The following is a 27,320-nucleotide window of genomic DNA, read 5'->3' as shown; positions in this document are numbered from 1 at the left end:
TCTTCAGGTGGCTTCTTCAGAAATTGCTTTTAGGTAAGGGATGTCCTTACTGTCTTAGATAAACCGCCTGGCCCAAAGGGGGAATCGATTTGTTTTGTCACTGGCCAAGTTAAATTGTACTTGATTTGAGATGGTGTGGTTTACAAGTTGGGGAGTTCCCCCCTCGTTTTCCTCCCATTTCCTTTAGGCGGAAAAGAGAATAAAATAACTTTGTTCAGCACTGACATCTTTGGTGGAGATGATAAATGGGTCTGAGATACAGAATAACTGCTCCAGCAAGGTCCATTGAGCAGAATGGAGAGCAGTGCCCTCCTCAATGTCATTGTGTGTGATGTATTCAATGATTGCCACTTGCTGCTTAAGAATGCATTCCATCACTGGCTACCCAGCCCCAGTTCCTACAGGCTGAACAAGGCCGCAGACCTTCATTTATTCGAAAATCAGAACAGAGTCTTAAAACACACCGAGATTTCCTGAATAAAAATGAGGCAGGCTTGCTTATAAGAAAATGAAATAAAAGTCACAATCCCATTCTTTTGGGGTTTTGATGTTTTGTTTATTGAAGACATTTTCATCTGTGCTCCATGTGCTGCTAGGAATTTTTATTGACTTTATTTATTTATCTTTTGTGTTCATGTTTGTGTGTGCGCACAGACATGTGTTTGTATATGTGTGTTCTTGTGTATATGCATGCAATGTTAACGTGAGAGGACAATTTGGGAGAGCTGGTTGTCTCCTACCATGTGAGTTCCAGGAATGGAGCTCAGGCCTGCTGAGCAATCATGCAGGTCCTTTAAATTATGAATGATGGAATGAGTGAGTGAATGGAATGAATGAATGAATGAATGAATGAATGAATATAAATCTTTTTTGTTGCACCTACTCATAATCTGCCAAGTACATTCAAACAATCTTCCCGGTGTACTATGCAGTCATATTACTGTATCCTATACCACCCCCCTTTAGAATCTCCTATCCTGTTAATTATACTTTACCTAGAATCGAACACAGAATTGGAATATGTCTTTGTTAGGGTTACCCCTGCTGTGATGACCCACCATGACCCAAAGTAACTTGAAAAGGAATGGGCTTATTTGACTTAAATATTCATATCATTTTCATCATCGAAGAATGTCAGGACAAGCCAGGCAGCGGTGGCTCACACCTTTAATCCCAGCACTTGGGAGGCAGAGATAGGCAGATTTCTGAGTTCAAGGCCAGCCTGGTCTACAGAGGGAGTTCCAGGACAGCCAGGGCTACACAGAGAAACCATGTCTTGAAAAACAAAACAAAACAAAACAAACAAGCAAACAAAAAAGAATGTCAGGACAAAACCTCAAACAGGACAGGAATCTGAAGGCAGAAGCTGATGCAGAGCTCATGGAGGGGTGCTCCTTACTGGCTTGTTCTTTATGGCTTGTTCAGCCTGCTTTTTTATAGTACCCAGGACCCTCAGTCCAGGCTTAGCACCACCTACAACAGGTTTCTGCCTCCCCTACCAATCACTAATTTTAAAAATGCCCCTCCAGGTTTACCTACAGCCTGGTTTTAGGAAGCCATTTTCTCAGTGGCAGCTCCCTCCTCTCTGGTGGCTCTAGCTTGTTTCAAGTTGACATAAAACTTATCAATATAATTGAACACCAAGTGTGTGTCAAGGTCTGGAGGTAAAACATGATCAAGATAAGACCTCACTGTTTAGGAAAGATGCCTCTGAGGGCTAACACCAAAATGTAGCTGTTCAGAAGGTGGAAACAGAGCTTTGCATTGTTTTAGGGAGACCATTTAAGTTGAAGCTCAAAGAAAGACACTCTCAGGTAGAGGGTATGGCTAACTACACAGACAGTTGGGCACGAGGATGCGGCTAGAGCATGCCTGGGTGTAGCTGGAGCCAGGGGCGTGTTAGAGTAGATCTTCTTAAACCCAGCCTTGTCTGTGAGCTGTGTGCAGGGTGAGTAGGGTGGCTTTTTGGAACCATTAGGAACCTTACAGAGGTTAAATCGTTAACATCACCTTATCTCTTAAACCTAATAAAAATTTTAATATGATATGTTTGCTTTTGTCTTTTGAGACAGCATCTCTAGGTAGGCCTGGCTGTCCAGAAACTCTTCATGTAGACCACATTGATCTTTAATTTACAAAGATCCCCCTCGCTTTTCCCTCCCACGAACTTAGATTTAAAGCCTGTACCACCATGCCCTGATTGTTTTCCTAGCGAATTTTTTCTGTTAATTTATTTTTCATTAAAATGTTCAGGGACTGTGAATGTAGCTCAGTTGGAAGGGCATTTGCCAAGCATACAGGAAGCTCTAGGTTCTGTTCCCAGCAGTGCATGCACTGAATGAATGAACTGATGACCGGCACAGGCCAGTCATCCCAACACTAGGGAGATGAAGGCTGGAAGATGATGAGTTCATCGACTGTCATGGAGCAAACAGCAGGCCAGTCTTCTATATGAGTTCTTGTCTCAAATGAATTAGTTAAATAAAGAAATAAGCAAGCCAGTAAGCATACATCAGGCTCTTGTGTGGTAGTTGAAACAGAGGACTTGGTACCTCTAACACTGGACATCCAGTTTATGAAAGGATAGGCACGTTGCATTTGAATGATAGCCATGTTGGGGTGGCAGAGGCTCTATCTGGATTTTTTTTTTCTTCCTATACCTACCTTCCAAGCCTATGGTGTTCCCTGCAGGCCTCCAGTTTGACTCCTCAAGCATGGTGGTTTAAATGCTGTCTCAGCCTGAGGACCAAGCAACCGCGATTCTCTCCCTCCACTTCTTGCTATTAAGATGGAGGAAACTATTTCCACTTCTCTCTCAGGGCTTGGAACGCTTGTCATGGAGAACACGCCGACACCTCGAGCTCCCATTTGGTGGGCAAACTGTTTGCTAATAAACCAAGACAGGACCCTGATGTCAAAATGCTTAAGACGGAGCATCAGCTGGGACCGGTTTCTGTGCATGACATGCCTTTTCCATCTCCCTGCCTCCTCCAGAACATAAACCTGAACCAGGAGGTGGTTCAGCGTGAACTCTTATAAATTGGAGTGGGTGTCTAGGGACAGGGGAAACAGACAGTTCTTCCTTTAACCTTTGAAGACCAACAACCATCTGGCCCGGAAAAAATCCACAGCGGGTTGAACCCAGGGTGTGAAAGCTGGGCAGTGTATTTAATGTGAATTCGAGACCATGACTTCTTCCCACCCCGACTCCATAAAACAGCCTCCCTTTTTCATAAAGCATGCCTATAAACCACTGCCGGCGAGGCAGAAAGACCGCTCAGGACCCCAGCTCACTTTCCATCTGGGGCTGTCAACAAACCCCCTTTATGAGTGGAATAGACCTCTTGTATGCAGCCAGCTTCTGGCTCTCCCCCCCCTCTCTCTTTCTCTCTCTCTCTCTTTCTCTCTCTCTGGTTTTTTTTTTTTTTCCTGCAGAGTGTTAGGAGCCAGGCTGGGCAAGCATCAGGAGCTGTTTGCTGAACGCATTTATTGCCTTTGCATAATTTATGAGCTGGAGGCGTTGACCGCCATTGCTCTCTGCCAGGGGCTGGCACTGAAGGCTCCAGAGAGTGGAGCTGTAAATTGGATGGTGAGCTCCTGCTGAGCTCACAGCAAAGTCCCTGGGTCAGTATGGGAATTTAATACCAGAAATGGAACTGTTTTCTCAGCGCACCATGTGGGCCCCTGGTGCTGCAGACAGTGTTTTGGCAGACTCTGGCTGGCCTTGCGAGGGGCCTGTCACTCACAAGTGTGGCGCGTGGGGAGCCCCGGCATTTGTAATCAGCTTGGCATCCATGTGGCTTCCATAATGGATACCAGTAGGTCTCAGTTCTTCACCATATGCTTAACTCTGGAGGCAAGGTGCTTCTGGGTATATCAGTAATTACTTGATGCGGAATTAAGTGGACCTTGAAATTAGTACTGGACTCTCCTAAAGCAGGGAAGCTTAATGCTTTGATAGGAATAACCATTTGCAGAGACTTACCGCTGTTTGGATGGGGGTGGGAGAGGGAGCTTCCCCCACTTTTCCGACTCCTTCTCCTGAGCATAGACCCTGGAGGATGGAAGGGAACGTGTCGCTCCAGCCTCCGCTGTCATTACCTCATATGGATAGCAGGGAACATCTGGGAAAGAGCAGGCATGACAGAAGGCACCACTCTGGGCTGGGGAATGTAACTCAGTGGTAGAGAGTCTCCCGTCATACACAAGGCGCTGGGTTTACATTCTTCAGCAATTGGAAGTAAAAGGAGGAAGAAAAAAAAAAAGACTCCTCTCTTTACCACCCTTCCTGGATCAGGCTCTGTTAGCCTTGAAAATATACTTGAGAGAACACAGTCCCTCTCCACATCCATCCATAGTTCTAGACCTTCAGGGTCTTTATTTCACCCACTCTCCTCCTCAAATCATCTGATATGATAGAGAAACCAATCACTGATTGGGCAAAAGACAGCAAGTGCAGACAGACTGATGTCGGAAGCGTGGTTGGAAATGACGCCCTTGGACTTGATGAAGTTGTTGTCAGTCACTCGTGTCTGATAACGCCGTATCACCAAGGAGGCAGAAGGAGAAGGAAAATTATAGCCCTCACAGTTGTCACTCCAGGGCTTGGGAAGTAGAGGTGGGAGGATCAGGAATTCAAGGCCATCCTTGCTCAAGCAGCAGGTTCAAGGCCAGCCTGGAGTGTGTGTGTGTGTACGTGTGTGTGTGTGCGTGTGTGTGTGTGTGTGTGTGTGTGTGTGTGTGTGTGTGTGTGTGTGTATGAATGTAAGTTTCTAAATGGTTACAATACAGAGTACTTACTATGGTACAAAGAGGCAGTGGTCTCCATACACAACCATTTGGATGAAGATTTTATTACCATCTCTTTGTAGTAGCTGAAACAGTAATAATTTGTTTTCTTAACAAAAATAGGAGTCCATTCTGGCATGGGTTCAGTGGCTCAGTGATACCAGCCTTCTCTTCTGTTGGCCTTTCCATCTTGTTTGGCATTGAGGCTTTTGGAGTTGCTTAAACCACACTTCTACAAAATGGCTGCTGTAGATGCTCACATTATGGCCTCATCTAGTCAGACTTGAAAGCAAGAAGCAGGACTTGCCTGCCACTGAGAGTCTTTTAAAAAAAAAAAACTTTATTATTATTGTGTGTGTTTGAGTATATGGTATATGTAAGAGTATGTGTGTATGTCTCTGAATGGGGGGTTGTCTGTGTGTATGGGTATGAGTATGTGTGAGTGTGTCTATGTGGGGGGAGTTTGTGAATGTATGGCTAGATGTCTTTGTGTATGCCTGAGTGTGTCTGTATGGGCGTATCTGTGTGTATGTGTGACTGTGTCTATGTGGGGTGTGAGTGTGTCTATAGTAGGAGTCTGAGTATGTAGATGGGTGTCTGTATGTGTGAGTATGTCTGCAGGGGGGTTGTGTGTATGCGTGTGTGTCTGGGGTGTGTCTGTGTGAGTGTGCATATATGTGAGTGTGTGTGTGAGAGTGTTTCTATGTGGGGGGAGTCTGTGATTGTGTGGATGGATGTCTTTGTGTATGTTTGACTCTGGGGAATATCTGTGTGTATGTGTGTGAGTGTGTTTATGTGGGGGTTTCTGTGTGTGTGAGTGTGAGTGTGTGTGTGAGTGTGCCTATGTGGGGAGAATCTGTGAGTGTGTAAGTAGGTATCTATGTGTATGTGTGAATGTGTCTATGTGGGTTGTGGTATCTGTGTGTATGTGTGTGTGTGTGTGTGTGTGTGTGTGTGTGTGTGTGTGTGTGTGAGAGAGAGAGAGAGAGAGAGAGAGAGAGAGAGAGAGAGAGAGAGAGAGAGAATGTCTATGTGGGGAGTGTCTGTGTTTTTGAGTGTGTATGTGTGAGTCTGTATGTGACATGGTGTGATGTAGTGGTCCTGCATGCATGCATGTGCTGTGGACCACGTGTGGAGGTCAGGAGACAATTCTCAGGAATCAGTTCTCTCCTTCTACGGTTGGATGTAATGATCACAGTCAGCTATTGGGCTTGTATGGCAAGCTCCCTGAGCTATCTTGTAGGTCCAAGACTCATTCCCAGGACCCTCTGCAGACTTCAAGTCTCATGTGACCAAAATGGTTCTCATAGCCCACCCAATGACATAAGAAAAACATGGGAAAAGAGCCCATTGCCCTTTTGAACTCTAGAAGATATGAGCTTAAGGAGAAGAGAGTTGTGGCTATCTGTCCTGCAGAGACAGCTCTGGTTCATTTCCTGTTTCTGCTGGTGACTCCATCTGCTCCCATATACAGGTGGTCACAGTAAAACCTTGGCGCCCTCCTAGACTCACTTGCCGCTTGCTTTCCCTAGCCATGGATTATCAAGACCTATCAACTCTCACTGCAGATCTACTGCGCCATCTGTTTCCCCCTCCCCCAAACTAGGCACTATTCTGGCATAGACAGCAACAGCCTAGTTGCCAAACTGTTCCCGCTGTGACCATCTCTTCTAGCGAGTGTTCTCTCTCCAACACCCATACAAAGTGATCTCCTTTGCACCGTATGTTGGGTGAACCATGGAGCAGCCTGAGGCTCTGTCCTGTGTCTCATCTCAGTTGACTCCTGTCCAGCTCAGCTCAGTAGGGCCTCTCCAGGGCTACACAGTGAATCCATACATGCAAGCATACTCTCTCAGCATTTACTCTAATGAACTCCTTTATTAGGTATATGCATGTGTGCATGGTCAGGCGTGTGGAGACCAGACGTCAACCCAGAGTGACTTTCCTTAGGACTTGTCTATCTTTTTTATTGAGAGTCTTTCCCTAGGATCACTGAGTAAGTAGGCTAGGCTGTTTGGACAACAAGCTCCAGGGATCTCTCTCTTTCCTCTTCCCTAAGAACTAGGATGCAGATGTGTGCTTCCATGTTCATTTATTTACATGGGTCCTGAAAACCAAGACAAATTAAAGTCCTCATGCTTGCTCAGCAAGCATTTAACTGAGTTATCTCACCAGCCTTGTTTTTTAACCCATTATGTAATAACAAAACATTCTTAGTTTTTAGAAGAGCACAGGGTCTTTGTTTCCCTCTGTTTCTCTCAAGAAACCCAACACTGGGTGATAATTCCCATTCTTTGGTTCTTCCAGATCTAGAGCAACTACTGGTATTTGGCTTATCATACTTCTTATTATTTTTGGCACGTCATATGCAAGGAGTTTTCCTTCTACTCATTGCTGTGACAAAGCATCCAAGCAGAGTTAACTCACAGAAGAACTTGATTTAGCTCACAGTTCAGGGGTACAGCCTATCATGGTGGAGAAGGCAGAGTAGCAGACTATGAGATGGAAGGTCACTCACTGTTCTATTGCTGTGAAGAGACACCATGTCCAAGGCAAATCTTATAAAAGAAATCATTTATTGTGGGATTTGTTCTCAGTTTCAGAGGTTCTTTTCATTATCATCATGGTGGGGAACAAGCAGCACCCAGGTAGAAAGGGTGCTGAAGAAGTGAGTGAGAGTACTATGTCCTGATCCATAGGCAGAAAGACAAAGACACTGGACTTGGAATGAGCTTTTGAAACCTCAAAACATACCTGCTGAGACAAACTTCCTCCAACAAGGCCACACCTCCTAATCCTTCTAATCCCTTTTAAATAGTGCCACTCCCTAGTGATGAAGCTTTCAAATCATTCAAATACGTGGGGATGGGCCATCTTATTTAAACCACCACAGCCATATTGCAACCATACTTAAGTAACAGCAGAGAGATTTGAATGCTCAGCTTACTCTCCCCATTTCATTTAGCCTAGACCCTTAATCCATTGGATGACACCACCCACATTTAGGGAGGTTTTCTCTCCTCAGTTAATCCATTCTAGAAAATTCCTTACAGACCAAAGGGGATTCAGGATCCTTTTAAAATGACAATTGACATTAACCATCACAATGTCACAGGTGTTGAGCTGACCCCCTCTCAAAAATCCTGGCTAGATATTGCAATAAACAAAACTTGTTTCCTTCTTGAGAAAGGATTTGGGAGAATGAGTCCCTAAAGCTGAAGGCAGAGCACGTCCTTCTGCAGAAGTGATTTTCTTTTTCTAGAACCCTCAGAAGGATCTTGAGTCCTCTTCATCCTGTGCAGGATTAGCCCCTAGCTTGGTGTCCCCGTGTTCTTCAAAATTGTGTGTGTGTGTGTGCGTGCATGTGTGTGTGCGTGTGTGTATGCATATGTGTGTACATGTGTGTGCGTGTATGTATGTGCGTGTGTGTATATGTGTGTATGTGTGCGTGTGTGTGCACGCATGCGTGTGTGTGTGTGTGTGTGTGTGTGTGTGTGTGTGTGTGTGTGTGTATGTGTATGTGTGGTGGAGTCTCTTACTGAGGACAGGGCACTGATGTGAGGAAGCTGACAGAACAGGTACTTTCTGTTTATCCAGCAGTTTGGTTTTTGTCAGCACTGGAGCTGTAGAATGTCCACTATCTTTTTTTTTTTAAGATTTTTTATTTATTATATGTAAGTACACTGTAGCTGTCTTCAGACGCACCAGAAGAGGGTGTCAGATCTCATTACGGGTGGTTGCGAGCCACCATGTGGTTGCTGGGATTTGAACTCTGGACCTTCAGAAGAGCAGTCAGTGCTCTTAAACCCACTGAGCCATCTTGCCACTATATAGCGATATCCCCTTTCCTCTATTTGCCCCTCCTCGGAGAAGGGGGGAGGGGTATCTGATATAAACTGCACAATTACCACGCTGACCTTCATTTTCTTGTCTTCATTTCTAGTGCGACAGTGACAGCGACCAGGAAGAGAAGGTAAGATGCCACCCCCTCCATGGCAGACACAACCCACAAGGCTCTGTGTGCACCATGGCACGCCTGTCCTCTTGTGACGGATGTCTTACTGGTCACCCTGTGACATTTTCAGTGATAAGATACACTGTGACATCCTCCTCTTTGAAACATGCCACTTCATGTCTCAGTTTTGTCACACTGGATTTTCACTTCCTAGACCCCCAAAACAGCTTTAAAGAGAAATTGATTTTTTGGTTCATGATATAAAGATTCCACTTCCTCCCGTGTATTTATAATGTTATTTCTACCTGCCTTTGACTGACCTCGTTTCCTCCTACTTTCCCATAGCTTCCTAATAGAAATGTCAGTGGTATGCTGCTAGGAATTTGCTCACAGGGCGTAGCGGGTGGTGGGGGGTGGGGTGGGTCTGCTGTCTTCTGTGGGTGGGTGTTGGGGAAGGGGCACCTCCCCAGCAGGTAAACCTTCTACGTGGCGGCTGAGGCCCAGCCTCAGTGTGTACAGATCAACATGGATGAAGAAGGAATCCAGGCTCTGAGCCTCCAGAAGATCGAGATCGGGACCAGTAAAGTAGGTTTTCTGTTGACTAAAGCAAAAGGTTTATGGGTATGCTTTTTTCTTCCTAGCTGTTGACATCTGCCAGACAAGTGTCTTTCCATCTTTACTGCTACCTTATGTAACTTAAAAACTTACCTGAATCTCCGAGTGTGTTCACTGCATGGCCCCAAAGCAAGTGGTTAGCCCTTGCTTCTCCCATGCCCTGTTCCAGGATTCCCACCCTTCTTGCTGGTTTATCTTCCCCAGAAGCCCACAGTTCACATGCCTGATCATTCCCCATCCATCTCGGACTTTCTCCCTCCGCCTCCAACAACAGCCTCCAGGAGAGATCTGAAGGCTCCTGTTCTCCTCTGTCATTAATTTGAATTCAGCATATGTAGCCGGTTATAAAACCCGAGACACCATCATCTGAGCAGGTCAAGCATATTCAGATGAAGACAAATGGTGCTTATTTGATTTCCTTAAAATCAGGAAATGAAAAAAGTGCTCTCTGGAGAAATCACGCTCCGCCTGACTTAGATGATAGACCAGCGCTTGTCCCCCAGATAAGAACAGGCTCTCGCCTGGAGGTTTTTATCTCTGAAGGACGGCCAGGACTGTCAGCTTGCTGACATGTGCATTATCCATGTCATTTTAAACAAAGTGACCTATGGAAGGGTGCGCTGCGCTGTGACATGGTAATGGGCTGTTGGATGACAGCGGAGGTACACACTGGGTAAGGGGCTGCAGGCTGCTCTTTTGTTTAACTGACAAGTCAGAGCTTCCTGCCTCCAACCCCCAGGAGAGAGTCTTAGCTCCTTAGAAGTAGGACCTTGGTATTTTGGACAGCCAACGTGTGTCAGGATACATGACAGCATACAAAGTTCAGTCGCTGCCCACACTAGCTCCAAGGTCACATGGACGTATGGCAAAAGTAGCCATAATTCTATGGGGTGCTTCTGGCACCCAGGAAGATGGTGAAACCTTTTGACCATTTTGAGATCTCTACAGGAAAGCAACAGCTGACCTCGCTTCTACAAGAGGGCAGATTTTATTCAAGGTCTTTGTGTGCACGCTTGTGTCTATGTGCATTTTTCTGTATGGGCAGGTCCTGTGTACCTGTGTGCAGGTGCATGCAGAGGCCATTACTAAGTGCTGTCTATATGATTTTTGAGATAGACTCTTGTTAGCCTGGAGTTCACTAAGTAGCCCAGATTTCCTGGCCAGCAGACTGCGGGGACTATTCTGTCTCTGCCTGCCCAGCACTAGGATTCTAAGCCTCTGGGTTCTGGGCATTGAAGTCTTGTTTGAACAAAAAGCACTTCCAAACAAGCTCTCTGCTAGACCGTTCATCTTTAGTTCAAAAGCTTGATGGCATATACCTGTCATGCCAGCATTTAGGAGACCGACGCAGCAGAATTTCAAGTTTCAGACCAGCATGTGCTACATAGGGAGGCTTTATTTCAAATAAGTAAGTAAGTAAGTAAATAAGTAAATAAATAAATAAAGTGGATTCCATATTGATACAGCTGTCTGCAGTAGTGGGAGAAGGGAGTAAAAATTCTTCTTTGCCATTTTTTTCTTAGTATCTCTATCAAGGCTTTTGGCCTTGATTATACCCCCAAATCTCTAAGGAACTACCCCAGGCCTACTCCAGGTCCCTTGCCTCTGACGGCATCAACCATCATTAATCTAGACCCTCAGTCTTTGGTTGTTTCTAGAATGACATGGTTGTCTCATTAGAAACATTGGAACGGGATGATCAAGGTGGCTGGGAGCAGCAACGTAGAGCTAGAAAAAATGGACAGCTGAGTGAGGTGGCTGTGTGAGGAGAATAAACAGGCAGGACCAAGGGTGAGATGTCTGTCCGAGGGCAGGGGGCACAAGACACATTCTTTTTATGCACGGTACACCCCAGTCTAAGCACCGGGTTGTAATTTGTTTGCATCTTGAAGATCATGAAGGCCTTTGTGCCACCCCTGCTCTAACAAGGGTGTTTCTCCAGGGGGTTCCCAGCAGGAACCCAGGAGCCTCTAATTACACCAGTGCCTGCCTGGCCCACGCGTAGTTAAGTCTGCCAGCCTTCTCCTTTTCCAGCTGAGACAGGATAGTGTTTATCACCCACCTGAACACCATCCTCCCAGCCTTGCAGGGGCCCTGTCAGCCTGCTCCATGGCAGGGTCTGTCCCTGGAGCCCCTGAGCCCACTAGGGTGCTTGCTGGCACCGCATGGAGGGTTCGAATACAAATATGAATTGCTAATGGTGGTGTAGATGCCACTCAGCATCCTGGGATCCCTTCAGCAAGTCCCACTGGGGCTCCTGTTGTAGCCAAAAGTGAGACTTGCAGGAGGGACATGGTGGGAATTCTCTCCGGAAGACCTGTCATTCTAACTCCGTGGGGATCCACGGAACCGGCAGTCTAAAATTAGGGTACGGTATTTCACACAGCTGACTGAATTAAGATAAACTCGGCTTTCTTCTGATACGAAGCTATAATTTATAAAATGATAACCTTACTAATTAATGTGAAAGTGTGTGGGGAAAGGGCTGGGAAAGCAGAGCCGCTCTGAAGTGCAGGAGACAGACTTGCCCGTGGAATGGATCCGATGAGACCCCCGCTGCAAGCATCCTCAGCCACAGAGAACAGCATTTTCCGTTAGCAGCAGAGAACCTGGAAGACTCCTGGGAAGGGAGAAATGGGGTGGTGAATTAAGTAGGCGGTGAACCTAACATCGTGGATGTGGGATGTCTCTTCATTTGTCATTAGGAACAAGGAAGAGGCAGCACTTGGCCCCCTTATCACCCAAATTAAGCAATTACACCAATCCCACTCTGGTGGAGAATCGCTGTCAGGAGAGCAGGCAGCAGCAGTAGAGTTTCTGCGCACGTGCTCTCCATCCTCTTTTCTCTAACACTGGCAGCACCCTCACTGTGTAAAGCAACACCCCTCATTTGGTTATGAAATTAACGTCAAGATTTAAATTCGGTCTCTCCACCCACCCACCACTTCTCTTTGGCTGTGGGAACCAAGGGATGGCGGGTCAGAAGGAATCTCTAATCCTGTTCCTGGCTCTGCCCCTTGTTATTCTGTATGCAGGATGATGCTTGGGTATTGTTGTGTAGGAGATGGGGTGGCAACAGGGTCTGTGTTAACTGAACTTTGCTTACTTGGATCAAGACTCACATTGGGAAAGAGGAAAGCTGTGCTCTAGCTCAGGTAGCTTGAGTGCTGCCACAAGACCCAGGGGACCCCAGAGCTCCGCTCTGGAAGAGAAGCACTAGATTTTCAAAGGTCCCTAAAACCATGTCTTTCCAACCCCCTTATCTAAACATATTATTCATGCACATCAGAGTAATGTGAGGCCATTGTAAAATGAACAGGCAGCCATTAAGTAATAGATGATAGCCATTTGCCCCATTGGCAGCTGTTGCCAGGTTTCAAACTTTTCCTATTTACAGGGGAAAGTTTTTATTCAGGCCTAAGGGGGCCAGGGATAGTATTTCGTTTTTAACCTGAGGTAATATTCAAAAAGCTTTTGAGGTAATATTTTTGCTCACTTTTTTATTTGTTCTTTGAGAATTTAATACAATGGATTGTTCTTCATTTATTCAAGACAAGGTCTCAATGTGTGACTCTGGCTGTCATAGAGTTATATTAACCAGGCTTGCCTTGAACTCATAGAGATCTGCCTACCTGCTTGCTTGTGCCTCCCATTGTGGGGACGAAAGGGGTACACCACCACACTCAGGCTCTCAGAATCTATATTGATCATATTCACTTCCTCATTTCCTCCTAGATGCACCCCGCTCTGTACCCATTCAACTGTGTCCTTCAGGATTTTCTTGTTGTTGTGTTGTTGCTGTTTTATTTACTTCTGTATTTATCAATTTCTAACTTTTAATACATCTTTAATATGAATATAATAAAAAAGATTATATCAGTTTCCCCCTTATATTTATACTATCCAGCACCCCCACTCCATGCCCTCCCAACTCCCTGAGTAATATTTTATCAACAAAAGTGGGTCAGGAAATAAAGCTTAGTGCACAGTGCTCTTACTTAGTTCATAGTGCTCTTATGTAGTGCACAGTGCTCTTACTTAGTGCATAGTGCTCTTACTTAGTGCACAGTGCTCTTACTTAGTGCACAGTGCTCTTACTTAGTGCACAGTGCTCTTACTTAGTGCATAGTACTCTTATGTAGTGCACAGTGCTCTTACTTAGTGCACAGTGCTCTTACTTAGTGCACAGTGCCCTTACTTAGTGCATAGTGCTCTTACTTAGTGCACAGTGCTCTTACTTAGTGCACAGTGCTCTTACTTAGTGCACAGTGCTCTTACTTAGTGCACAGTGCCCTTACTTAGTGCATAGTGCTCTTACTTAGTGCACAGTGCTCTTACTTAGTGCACAGTGCTCTTACTTAGTGCACAGTGCTCTTACTTAGTGCACAGTGCTCTTACTTAGTGCACAGTGCTCTTACTTATTGCACAGTGCTCTTACTTAGTGCACAGTGCTCTTACTTAGTGCATAGTGCTCTTACTTAGTGCACAGTGCTCTTACTTAGTGCACAGTGCTCTTAGTGCACAGTGCTCTTACTTAGTGCACAGTGCTCTTACTTAGCATGCTGGGAAGCCCTGGTTTTCATCCTCCACATCACATAAACCAGGCAAAGTGAAAGGTGCATGCAGACCCAGCTCCTGGGAGGCGGGGGCAAGAGGAGCCCAAGTTCAAGACCTTCCTCAGCAGCATAGTTAACTGGAGACCATCCTGGGCTACTATCTTCAAAGAAAAGGTTTTCTTTAATTGTTGGCTTTGGTCATGATGCAACTCATGTGTTAGGGAAGGGGTAACTTTCAAGCAAAGAAATCTAACTGTGGCTTATTTTTCTAATGCAGCATAGACCACACACACACACACACACACACACACACACACACACATACACACTTCACTTGGCTAAGGAAGGATTTTGAAACTGCTGAAAAGTCAAACTGAAGATGAGGCGGGTGGCTTTGTGCTTCTAATGGAAGAGTCGTATCGCTTGATTGCCAGGCCATGTGTTACCCTTGTTAAAAGCTCTGTATCCTCAGTAACTTTCCAGAAACTGAGGAAGCCCTCACTGTGGCTTGTGTGATCTCCATCCTTGGTTTGGCAATCAGCTGCATCCTGATCCAGGGACTGTAGAGACAGCTCAGTGAGTAAGAGTAGTCAGTGTACGAGCATGAGGATCTGAGTTCGGATCCCAGCTCCCATATAGAAATGCCAGTGTGGTCACATGTGCTGTGGCTGTGGGAGGGCTGTAGACAGGAGGATCACTGGAGCTTGCTGGCTGCCTACCTAGCTCCAGGTCCACTGAGAGACCCTGTTTCCAGGGAATAAGGCCTAGAGTAATAGAGAAATATATCTAACATCCTCTTCTGGCTTCCGTTGCCATAGAAACGCATCTGCGCACGCACCCCTAACCCCAACACACACACACATATGAACACACATACACGAAGACATGCCCTGATTGAGAGACAGCTGAGATACGCTGTCCTGTTTTACAGACAGTTTTTCAGTCAGGAAAAGATTCATCACTGTGTAGCCCTCACAGAAGCAAAGCAAATAGCCACCACCCAGAGGAGTGGGAGCTGTGGTCTGTGCTTGGGGCTCTCCATCCTTGCTCAGCACTGTGCAAAATGAAGCACTGGGTATTTTGCTGGCATTGCGTTTTCCTTCTTATAGGGAGAATATGTAGAAACCCTGTTCCCGTGACCTGGCACTCCAACCTGGGTCTTCCCTAGCCATTCCAATGCCTGCTTTCCAGGCTCCAACAAATACAGTTCCTTCCCCTTCCCTCTGCACTTCTGCAGTCTGATTTTCTCATAAAAACATCTCTGAGCCATTTGTAAATTTCCTAGCATTCAGGGGACAATTTGTACAGCTGTTGGCTGAGTTTCAATAGCTTTCTCATTCTTGAGTCTCCATTTCCAAAATGCCTATCAACCTCTCCTTACCCCTCTAATATTATGTCTGGGTTAAGATGACATTTTATTATTCTTCCAATGTTATCATGTTTCGAATTGGCTTAATTACCCCCATATCCACCCAGCATTCCTATTGATGCCATCTTCAGATTAAATATCTACTGGAAATTATTTTAAATCCTGAATTTCGTTGTTTTTTTTCTTCTTTCTATCATAGCTTTTTCAGGCCAAAGTAAAACTGGATGCCTGCGTACAGTAATCTTTTCAGCTTATAGCACTTCATATCCCTGAAAAACATGGGTTATAATACCCAGATTTAAATGTTTTAATTACATTTTTTTTTTCACGTGTGGTGGGTACATGTGTACCTTGGCATACACATGCAAAACAGAGGGCGGCCTGGGGGTGTTTGTTTTCTCCTTCTGTTAAGTGGGTTCCAGTGATAGAACTTACATCTTTCAGCTTGGAAGCCAGTGTTTCACCCACTGAGCCATCTCAATGATACCCTGCATATTTGTTATATGTAGGTAAGAACTGTTGGGAATTTGTCAAGGTAGCTTCAGCTGAACTTTTGTTTCTTGGAGTAAATGGATTGAAGAGTAAGATCCTGTGGAAACATTTTGTTTTGCACAGTGGTAGGTCACAGAGAGGGACCCTTGAAGGCTAGTTTCTTATAGCCTGCCAGCTTTCAGGCTATAGACAACCCTCCTGATGGTATTGGGCCTTGGAATGATTATCTGTAGTGCGGATGGATTAGATAACCTTGCAATGGGTATCCTGGTTTTTCCATATGGCTGTCTGCCTCAAAGGTATGATTAAACCCAAAGTATATGGTGGTCGGGGGGAAGGGGAAGTGAAGTGTCTTCAAGGATGACTTTGAATTCCTGATCCTTCTGGCTTCATGTCACAAGTGCTGGGATGATAGTTGTGTTCACTAATACAGCTGGTTTATGCCTTGCTGGATGAAGACCCCAGATCTTTGTGCATGCTAGGTAAGCACTCTTCCTAATGAGCTGTATCTCAATGGTTTTATTGTTGTTATTGTTGCTATTTTGTTTTTTGTCAAGATGGCAATAGTATTCCACAGAGCTGTTTTATTCATCATTCTCTTTGGAACACATGAGGGAGAAAAGACATGGTGGACAAACTTGGACATGTGTACACTTAAGTAGCTGAAGGGAATGTGCCTGTGGGTTTATTGTCTTTGTACTGCTTCCTTCAGCTGGTTGTATATAGCCACACAATCTTTTTCCATCATTTACTTTATAGAGACTGGACTCAGCTGGAACTTACAGAAGACAGGGAAACTAATTCCTTCTCCACTCTTTAGTCTTCAGTATGTTTTGAGAAAGCATAGACACTAAATAAAGATCACCCTTAGATAATATGTGTCATGAGCTCAAGTAATTGATAAGGAGTCTCATTTGACCAATAAAAGGAATTCTGGAAGCACCTGAAGTTAAGCACATGGTTCTACATCTCCATTCTCTTAGGAGAGCTACTGTCATGGGTTTTATGGCTTTCATGAAAGGACAGATACTGAGCCATAGACCAGTGTGTCAGAGTCAATGCCTTTGGGCTTCATGAGATTAACCAAAGTTCTATGCTTGTCTAGAGACTCTTTCTCCTTTCATATGAGAGTTGGGAGAGTGTTCTGTGCTCAACAGAATTGTGCAGATGTCTCTTTAGTCATAGGCATGTGTATTTATATGTTCGTGTGCCTGCCTGAGTTCTTCCCATCATACCTTCTATATAGCCTGGTGGTTACAGCTAACTGTTCCTCATAACTGCCATTCCAGTATGAGCAATACTGATGTGTGCATCAGAATAAGATGTCTCTATTAGGATATATTACTAATTGTCTCTAATTTGTAAAAAAAGAAAATTTGTCTCTAATTTCTAAATTCTAATTTGTAAAGAAGTCTCAAAACTTCCTATGAGGAGTTGTCTCAGTTGGTAAAGGGCTTGCCTTGTAAGCCTGAAGATTAGACTTTTATTTCTGTATCCATGTTAGAAAGCTGGGCATGATGGCACAGACTTGTAATCTTAATGCCGGGTTGCTAGCTAGCTAGCCTAGACTACTTAGTGAATTTCAAGGCCAGTGAGAGACCCTATTTAAAAAAAAAAAAAAAAAAAAAAAAAAAAAAAAAAAAAAAAAGATGGATAACAACTAAAGAGTTGTCCTCTGGCTTCTACACATATATGCATGCAGGTACACAGTACACACACACATACCCCAAAATTCAATAGATAAATGTAGTTTTCTTATTATTCATGGTACATCTGAAAAGCTTCCCCTGTGTATGTTGTAGAATGTTTCCTAATCAGATTGGTAAATGTTAACTACAGAACTGAATGATGTCTTCAATTCCATGAGGCCAGAAGCAGCTTTCTTGTTGCTGTCCCAAACATGGTTTTATTTATGATCTACCAGAGGCAATGAGTTAAAGCATATGAAATGCAGGTTGTCTGGGAACTCCTGAAATGGACAGTTGTACAGTCCAAGGAGATCAGTGTGGATTTTGTTTTGTTTTAGGGATTTCTGATGAGGTTCTGAGTTCTAAACCACTACACAAAGGCAAGAAGAATTAGCCTTAATGTAAGACATATAGTTTGACTTAAACATGGGAATAACAGAGTCTCTGTTTTGTGAAAGTTGATTGGAGGCATAGGCTATGCAAAGCACTGAAATAAGGTTAACCCATGTTGGGTTATAAAATATGGTTTTCCTTTGTGTGTGTATGTGTACATTTAATAGCTAAATACTAGGTTCCTAGGTAACTCACCTATATCATCTACTAATGCTAATATAAGGAAGTACCCTGAAAATATTTGCATTATATCTAAGAGTTGCTTTATTGATTATCTGGGTTGCAAAAAGGATGAAGGACTCACCTTCATGCCTAAGCATTGACTGGAAAGAGCCTGGCCTGGAATAGAGGCATTTTTAGTATCTCCCTCTTATGAGGTCGATGTAGACTAGTACTGTCTATGATCAGCAAGCAGGAATAAACTGTAACTACCACCTCTAACAACACTTCTGCCCATGATGGTTTGGTTCTTGTTCCTCACTTGACCCCATTCCTTCACCCAGAACCTTCTCGCCCGCCCCAAGCATCAATTCCAACCCTTGTGAGCAATCTTTGTGTCCCTCAGGGCCACAGGGCCTTTCCTTTCTGGACACCAAATGTGAGATGACCCATCCATGAAGCCCAAATGGCAGTAAATATCTGAATCATCCATGTTCACATTAAAGATTATGTATTTGCCACTAAGGGGAGAATATAGTGTTTATCGGCTGGAGTGTGTACCAGCTGAGCTGATTACAGCATAGCACTCCGTCAGCCAATGATTGCCCCATCTTTTATCATTTGTGTCACTCAGCACCAAAGAGGAAGGAAATGGATGGCCCCCTTCTCCCTTCCATCCTCGTCTTCCCTCCCCATCTCTCCCTCCCTTCCCCCCCCCCCTCTGTCCCTCTCTCTCATACCCATTTTGTGTAGAAAATTTGTATTTACTTTGGGAGTGTAATTTGTTCCTCATGGATAATGTGACCCTGAGCGGAGCCGGATCATGGGTTAGTTGAAGTGATATTTTCCGCTAATGGTAGTCGTACATCACCGCTGTCAGCTCGGGTTAGGAGGCAAGCACATTACAGCTCCATTTTACCTCTGCAGGCATCTGGGATTATTTGCCATAACCGAGTATGACATGACCGCACTACAGAGTGCATTAAAATTTTACTGGCTTCTCAGGCAAGTTCCTGGCTCCAGTGAGCGCTCCAGGCAGGCAGTCTGATGGGGGACCCAAGGGCCCTGACTTCCTACTTGGAGGTGCAGAGTGTGGTTATAACCTAAGATGGGCTGCTCTTCCCTCAGTCTCAGGAAAGAGTCAAGGAAAATCCTGGGGGGGTGGGAGGGAGGGAGAGGGCAGGTGTGTATGTCTCTAGATACCTGAGGCTGACAGGTGACATGCTGCCCTGTGTGGATAACCAGGGGCTGACTGGAGTAGCCACTACAGTGGGAGGTACCCTGCACTTCAGCCTACAGGGCATATGGGAAATAGGTCCTTCTCCAAGGAGATGCCAGGGTAAGGGGTCACTGCCAAGCCCTGGGCAGATTCTTATTGTTCATTTGTCCGAAGCCAGGCTAAACTACAGAAGCAAGAATCTTCAGTGTGGTAGAATCCATGCTGTCTGTGGAACTGGACTGAGTCTGGTAGATCCCTAGCATTTCTAAGCTGTGGGGTGATAGATGCATGTAACACACTGGAGCTGGAAGCAGGAAGATCAGAAATCCAAAAGTTACCTTCCTCTGAAGTTTAAGACCAGCCTGGATTATAAGAGCTCCTGTTTTAGCAATAGCAAAAACAAAAGGCTGTGGTTGTAGCCCAGTTAATAGAGTGTTTGTATAGCATAAACCGAGCTCTGGGTTTGATTGCTAGTATCTCATAGACTGGGCATAGTGTAGCTAGCCCTGGGGAAGTGGAGGCAGGAGGATTATGACTTCAAGGTCACCCCTGGCTACATAGCAAGTTCAAGGCCAACCTGGGTTACTTGAGACCCTATGTCAAAAACTACAGTGGCATTAAAAGGGCCTGGTGACATAAGTTAGTTGACATGGTGCTTACCTCTTGTGCACAGAGCCCTGGATTTGATACCCAGCATCATATAAGTGGACATGGAACAACACTATTGTAATTACAGCCTCAGGACGTGGAGGCAGAAGGATCAGGAGGTCCGGGCAGTTCCTGGATACACAGCAGGCTCAAAGCCACTCTCAGTAACAGGGTTTGGAACTCTGTCTCCAAAAAAAATAAAATAAAACTAAAAATGTCTGCCAAAACATTCTGTGCATTATGGCATTCATCTATACAAACATGAAAGCCCTGATTTTACTTCCAAGGAAACCAAGGTCCAAAGAGGTTTTGTAACTTCATATAATAATATAGAGTTGGGTTTCTGACTTCAACACCTGTGAGGTTGCTTATCCTCTCTGCTAGAAATAAAAATATTACTTAGAGCACTGTTAGGTGTTCTTCATACACACCTACTGTTCTGATCCGTCTATATCTGTCATATAGGCAGGTGTTAATATTATCCTCAGGTTGCAGAGGAGGGTAGATCCATGCACCCAAAGTCTCTCAGCCCCACCAGTGGCAAATCCAGGTGCAGGGGTGTGTATGTGTGTGTGTGTGTGTGTGTGTGTGTGTGCATGCGTGCGCGTGCATGCGTGTCTGTCTGTCTGTCTGTCTGTCTGTGTAAAACTTGAGTCAGTTCACTCTTCTACCATATGGGTGGTAGGGATTAAACTCAAATCATCAGGCTTGGAGACAAGCACCTCTACTTGCCGCTCCATCTTGCCAGCCCCAGGTCAAGGCTTAACTTCCATTGGTAGACTTTGGAGGCTCTCCTCTCTGCCACCAAGCAGGACTCTGACTCATACCACATTCTAACAAGCCTGAAAGCTGATGGGCTACAACGACCAGGGACATCGTAACATGTTGGCATAAAAAGGAAACTTTCAAAGAGTGTTTTGTCACTTTTCAGTTGTAACTCAGCTAACATCCAACAAAATATTGCTCAGTGAAGACAGCCTGTGATGAGCTTTAATTAAGTCATAAGTCCTGTTCACAGTTAACACATGGCTCGCATGCAAATAGTTCTTCTAAGGGCCTTGACAAGCATTCATTTTGATCAGTTAAGACTTGCAGTCACTCCAACAAAATGCTTTATGCCACTTAACAACCTTTATTATTCTTCCTGGGGAAGAATTCAGTATAGGACTAGAGATATGGTTCAGTTGGTAGAGTACTTGTCTAGAGTAAGTGAAGACCTGGGTTCCATCCTTAGTACCTCACGGATTGGGTTTGGTGCTATATGCCTGTCATCCCCTCACTCTGGAAGCGGGGGTTGGGGGGTATGTAATGAGTTGGAGCACAGCCATAGAGCTACATAAAACTGTCTCAAAAAGAAGAGGGAAGAAGGATATGGGTGCTGAAGCAATGGCTCAGTGGGTAGAAACACTTGCTATGAGACCTTAGGCTCTGACTTTGGATCCCAGCTCCCAAGTAAAAACTGGATGTGGCTGAGTATACCTGTAACCCTTCCACTATGAGAAGTAGAGGCAGGAGGATTGCTAGAACTGACCACCAGCCTAGCTCCAGATTCATTGAGAGACAAAGGAGTTCTCAAGGAATAAGAGAGGGAGAATAGAGTAGGACACCAACCCCTCCTCTGACCTGCATGCTCATATAGAAGCACTTGCACCTTTCTCAACATAAAAGTACATAGAATCATGCAATTCCTTGAGAAAATAAGCGTTGAGTGACTCAGAGACCTCAGGCTTCAGGTAGAATAAAAGGTTTGCAAATTCCACATAGGTGGGTTTGGGTGCTAGACATTGAACTGTACATTTGTAACCATGGGGTAAATAATTCCTTTCATGGTAGCCAGTCTAGTCCTGAGGTGCTTGTCCCACTCCTCCATAGGCTCACAACACTCACACTGATCCTCCCAACCAGATCTTAGAAGGGCCAGGCTCCTGACCTAGGTTTCTTCTCTGGTCTTAAATTCAGTCACTCAAGCAGTAAAGAATGAGAACAGAAGTATTGATCCAGTCATAGAAAAGTAATTATCCCTCTAGGATGGTCTGTTTATAATGCAGTCATAATTTTAAATAGCGTGTTCCCCAGCGGCAGCATAACAGCATATGGTTGTCTTTGATTAAGTGACGTCACACTGTACTCACCCTGCTTTCTGAATCCCAGCGATGTGTGCATCTAAAATGAGTACACATTGTAAAACTTGGTTTAGCCAGCAAGCCATGAACCAAGTGATTATCCGATTATCATGATGGACTTGTGACCTTGTATAAGAAAACTCTGTGAATCCTTACATCATTTTACATATACAGTGGTAAGTGTTTCAGCAGGTATTGAGGTTTGGTTTGGCTTTGTTTGAAGTGGGGTCTCATTATATAGTCCCAGCTGGCCTCCAGCTCAGAGTCCTCCAGCCTTACTCAGACTCAGATTTACCCAGACTCAGAGTCTGGGATTACAGACATGAACCAACAGTCCCAGCTTGCTTACATTTTTTTTTTTATTTGTAAACAATTTAAACTCAAACCAATTGATAATGAAATGTATAAGCTTTTGACATCTAAATACACATGTTAACCAAGCTATTAGAAAGGCTTGGGAGATGGCTCAAGTAGGTAAAGCGCTTGCTACACACATAAAAGCCATGTGCGGTAGCATATGTGCCCATAACTGCAGTGCTAGATGGGAGGCAGAGCAGGGACAGGTGGCTCTCCGGAGTTCATTTGCCAGCCAGAGCAGCTGAATTAATGAGTTCCAGGTTTCCTGTAGACAACTGTCTCAAAAAGGGGCAGGGGAATACTGGGGGTATTCCACCGAGGAATACACCCAGTGTGGTCTTCTGGCCTCCATACACATGCATACACACCCGAATGAACACATACATACAACATAGATGAAGAAAGGCTGGGATCTGCAACTAGACTTATAAATGCTGAATCCTCTTATCTCTGCCTCTTGGCCTGTGCACCTTAAGTACAATTGTTTCCAAGACTTGGTTTCTCATTTCTGTAGAAATCATGACCCTTTCACATTTCACCTTCAGTCAGTCAAAAAGCTACTTCTTCTCTTCCTCTTCTTCCTCCTCCTCCTCCTCTTCTACCTCTTTCTTCTCCTACCTCCTCCTTTTCCTCTGCATCCTCCTCTTCTCTGCCCACCCCCAACTTGGCCCTTCTCCATCACAGTTAACAAGACCCAGGGAAAGAATTCTGGCTACCTAGGGTACCAGTACCTGTCCAGGGTAGACTATTCCAGAGGGATTATGGGCCAGACTACCTTTCATCAGGTGCTCATGCCTAGATCTGCCCTCTCTGGAAAGATGGCCTCAGCCCCGCTGTTCAAGATAACTATATACAGCCAGGCAGTGGTGGCGCACACCTTTAATCCCAGCACTTGGGAGGCAGAGGCAGGTGGATTTCTGAGTTCGAGGCCAGCCTGGTCTACAGAGTGAGTTCCAGGACAGTCAGGGCTATACAGAGAAACCCTGTCTCGAAAAACCAAAAACAAACAAACAAACAAACAAACAAAACCTATATACCTAATATTGGAGTCCGTGGAAAGCCCAGAAAGGTGGGAGTTAGGCAACCAGTTGTTTGTTCTGTGAACTCAATCTAACCTGCTGCTGCTTGGGTTAGACACGAGTTCTTTGCTTAGCCAAAGTTAACACTTAAAAAGCATTCACAGAGTCTGGGAAATCCCCCAGAATCCACATTATAAAGTCGGGTGTAGCCATATGTGTGTGTAGCCCCAGTGCCAAGGGGAACAAAGGCAAAGGACTGCTGAAGCTTGTCGTAGACCATGCAGCAGCAGGTTCAGTTACAGACCCTTCTCAAGGGAATAAGGTGGAGTAATAGAACGGGGCACACAAGGTTCTTCTCTAGCATGCATGCAGGTCCACCACACATGTACATACACACTCCTGTATGTACACTCAGAAAAGTTACCAGGGCTGGCATGTATCTCAGTTGATAGAATGCTTGTCTAGCATGCTCAAATCAGGTTCCATCCCCAGCATCTTAAAAAGTGGGTGTAGTGGCACACCCCAGTAATCCTGGCACTTGGAAGATATGGGTGGGAGGATCAGATCACGATCATTCTCAGTTATATAATGAGCCTAGTGTGATATACATGAAACTCTGTAATCTTACTAAAATAAACCAATAAATGAAAGTGTTCACAGACTGTGAAACGTGGATGTGTTTTCAGCTATACTTAATAGTTGTGTAAATATTCAGAGCATTTAAAATACCACTTACAGATAATTCTATCTTACTGAAACAATTAAGGCTGTAGAAAGTCATGGGATTTTAAAGTGATTGTTCATGTATACACATATTGAGAATAGACCAGAATTCATTAATATTTTAAGGATAGTAGTTGATGAGTTCCTCCCCAATTATTAGACCACCTTGAGAGACAATGAAGATCTTTGAAGTTACTCGGATGATAATTATCAAATTACTTTATCTAGGATACAAAATGAAACCTTCTCTTCCAGAGGGATTATAATCACCTCAAAGACCTGACACGGACCTTCAACAACAGGCAGCTGCCTTACTATAATGAGTACTCTAAGTGTGGAAATGAAATCCTGGGAATGGAATTCAGTAGGTAGAGTGCTTGCCTAGCATCCAGGAAGCCCTCGTTTGATCCCCAGCACCACATAAACCAGGCATGATAGGACACACTGTAATCTAGGAATTCCAAAAATAGAGGCAAAATGATCAGATATTGAAGGTCACCCCTAAGAGACATGGGAATTTGGAGGCCAGCATGTCTTCAAATAAATAAATAAATAAAATAATAATAATAATAATAATAATAATAATAATAATAATAATAATAAAGAAAATAGGAAATTTACTTTTTGGTGCAAGCTTAGCCTCCAGAGCTCTGAGCCATGCATCATGGGAGCTAGGGATAGAAAGATGGCTGAGGTAAGCCAGGCATTTGGGGAGATGGTTTATAATTATGAAGAAGGCCAGGGGACTTTGATGACGTCCAAGAGTTTAATATGTTCTGCTACCCTAGAGACTGGAATATGGTACCATCTTGTCTAGGGAAGGCAGCCTTCAAGCTAGATCTCATTGGAAGTCATTGAGTACCAAGGTGGCCAGGCTAGTACACACAAGGCAAAGGGGAAATCGTTTGCAAAGAGAGGAGAAAGAGAAAGCAGGCTCATGCTTTGAAGGGAAGGGCTCTCAGGGAGGGCAGCAGAATGACAGCAAGTGCTCTCTGCTGCTGAGGCCAAGCGAGGCTGTATGTTCATCATCTGTGCAGATGGAAAAATGGAGGTGGGAATGCTCCTGCTCAGCCTGATGGGGGGTGCTAGGAACCAATCTCAGGTAAAAGCAGCAGTTCCTCTACCCTCTGAGCTATCTGGTCAGACCTTGTGTGTTTTTAAAACACCCGGTGTATGAAAGTACTATCCATCCCCCCATCTGTCCTCACAGCAGACACACTGGTTAAAAGGAAAGTTTTTCTCTTTTAATAAAGGTGGAGCTTATAATAGACCAAACTCAGGGATCCCATGGTCCTTTGGTGATGCTGTGATCCAACTTTCTCTGGTGGGCATGAGGGGCTACCCCGTCATTCTTAATAATGATGTTTGATGTCTATATTAACTATATTTTTATCTTCATAAAAAGGAACTAGATGAAAGAGTTCATTTTTTCTTCATAATTTGAGATGATGCCATCTGTTTTGGCAGGGGAAGGCTCCAGCTGTGGCAACAGCAGCATGGAGCTGCTTGTTCACATCTGGAAGACCAGGAAACAGTGAGAGATGAATGCTACACTCAGCGACTTTGCCCCTTTTATGTTCAGTTCAGGATCCCATCCCACTAGAGCTGCCCACATTGAAGGTGGGTTTTCCCTCCTCTGTTAAAGTCCCTCATAGACACATCCAAAGGCATGTTCTATGAATACTATAGGTACTGCTTAATCCAACCAAACTGATGGAATTAACCATCCTAACATCTTCCCTTCGAATGGGCCTGGCTCTCCTGATTCTTGCCTAGAGGAGAGGAGGACCAGCCCTGCCAGTGAGACCCAAGCTCTTCAGGCCACTGGGTGGTCTTGGCCTCTCAGGACCAGAAGGGCCCTTAGGACCTAGTGATGATAGCAATAATGGGACAGTCAGCCTCTGTGCCATGCTGTTGTCTGTGTTAAACCACCCTCAGGAAACAAGGAAGGAGCTGCTTCCAGGTTGAACAAGGAAGGGAAAGAGAAAGCTATCTGGACCAGTTGTCTCTCCCACCCCCTTTTCCCACCCACCCCTAAAACTGAAAAGTGAGACTGGGGAGATGAGATGGCTCAGTTTATAAAGAACAGGCTTAGTGTTGGTGCTCTGGTCACTTGTCCCTGGATAAACTATTACAGAAATTAACTTTTCTTAAGATTTTTAAATGTCTATTTTATGTATCAGTGTTTGCCTGCTTGTATGTAAATGCACCATTTTTGTGTGTTCCTCTGAGGAGACCAGATGAAGGTATTGGATCCCATGGAAGTGGAGTTACAGATGGTTGCAAGCCACAGTGTGGGTGCTAGGAACCAGTACAGAGGACTCTGCAAGAACCAAATATTCTCTTAACCACTCAGCCATCACTCCAGTCCCTGACAGTAAACAGAGTTTGCCCCTCATCCTCAGCAAAGCACTGTGAATTCTCATGGTGCTCACCGAGAGGATAGCTGTCGTGTGGAATGGGAGAGAAAGTCTACTGAAGTGCACTGAGACACCAACATCAGCTAGACTTTCACACCACACCGAGAGAAGGGGAAATGAAAGAAGCCTGGGAGCAGCAGGTGGGGCTGGACAATGCGGAAAGCAAGGTCTCTTTGTAGAGAGAGAGTAGGCACAGCAACCATTCTGGCTGTGGGAGTCAGGTTTGCATCCTCACATGACAATAGGAAGCTGACTTAGGCTGGCCTTACTCCTGCCCACTAAGATTTGCCACCTATATCTAGCTCTATATCACAGTACTCCCACAGGCACATACATAACACACATACTGCATTCACACATACAGCACTTATGTGCATGTACTTACACCGACACACATGTACACACACACCCAGAGAGAGGGAGAGGGAGAGGGAGAGGGAGAGGGAGAGGGAGAGAGAGAGAGAGAGAGAGAGAGAGAGAGACAGAGAGACAGAGAGACAGAGACAGAGAGAGACAGAGAGACAGAGAGACAGAGACAGAGAGAGACAGAGAGAGACAGAGAGAGACAGAGAGAGATTGATCCATCTACCCTACTACAGCCCTTCCCTTACCTCTTCTTCAGATTGTAGGCTCCGGGGTCCTTTTGTTCTTGTTGTTATTGTTTCGTTTTCTTTTTTTTTTACCCAGTTTCACCTGACCATACAAATCAGATGATGAGCCCTAGAAAATGATGTGTGATTCTCCCCTCCCCCATGCAGCTGTGGTCCCTCCTCAGAGAAGTCCTGCTGTTTAACTC

The 27,320-nt window shown here is 44.8% G+C and overlaps 1 protein-coding gene across 6 annotated transcripts in view; it reads left to right on the top strand.

The window, feature by feature from the left end:
* The window catches only part of Auts2 (activator of transcription and developmental regulator AUTS2), a 1,106,086-nt gene that overhangs the window by 768,104 nt on the left and 310,662 nt on the right, over positions 1–27,320 (top strand). For all 6 annotated transcript variants that reach the window (XM_031342055.1, XM_031342053.1, XM_031342058.1 and 3 more), the window contains exon 5: positions 8,732–8,761. In XM_031342055.1, the coding sequence (XP_031197915.1) occupies positions 8,732–8,761 (30 nt within the window). The remainder of the gene's footprint in view (positions 1–8,731; positions 8,762–27,320) is intronic.

The sequence above is a fragment of the Mastomys coucha genome, unplaced genomic scaffold (assembly GCF_008632895.1).
Source record: "Mastomys coucha isolate ucsf_1 unplaced genomic scaffold, UCSF_Mcou_1 pScaffold22, whole genome shotgun sequence".
Taxonomy (NCBI): Eukaryota; Metazoa; Chordata; class Mammalia; order Rodentia; family Muridae; genus Mastomys; species Mastomys coucha.
The sequence above is the reverse complement of the archived record's forward strand: the minus strand, read 5'-3'. Positions and strand labels throughout refer to the sequence as shown.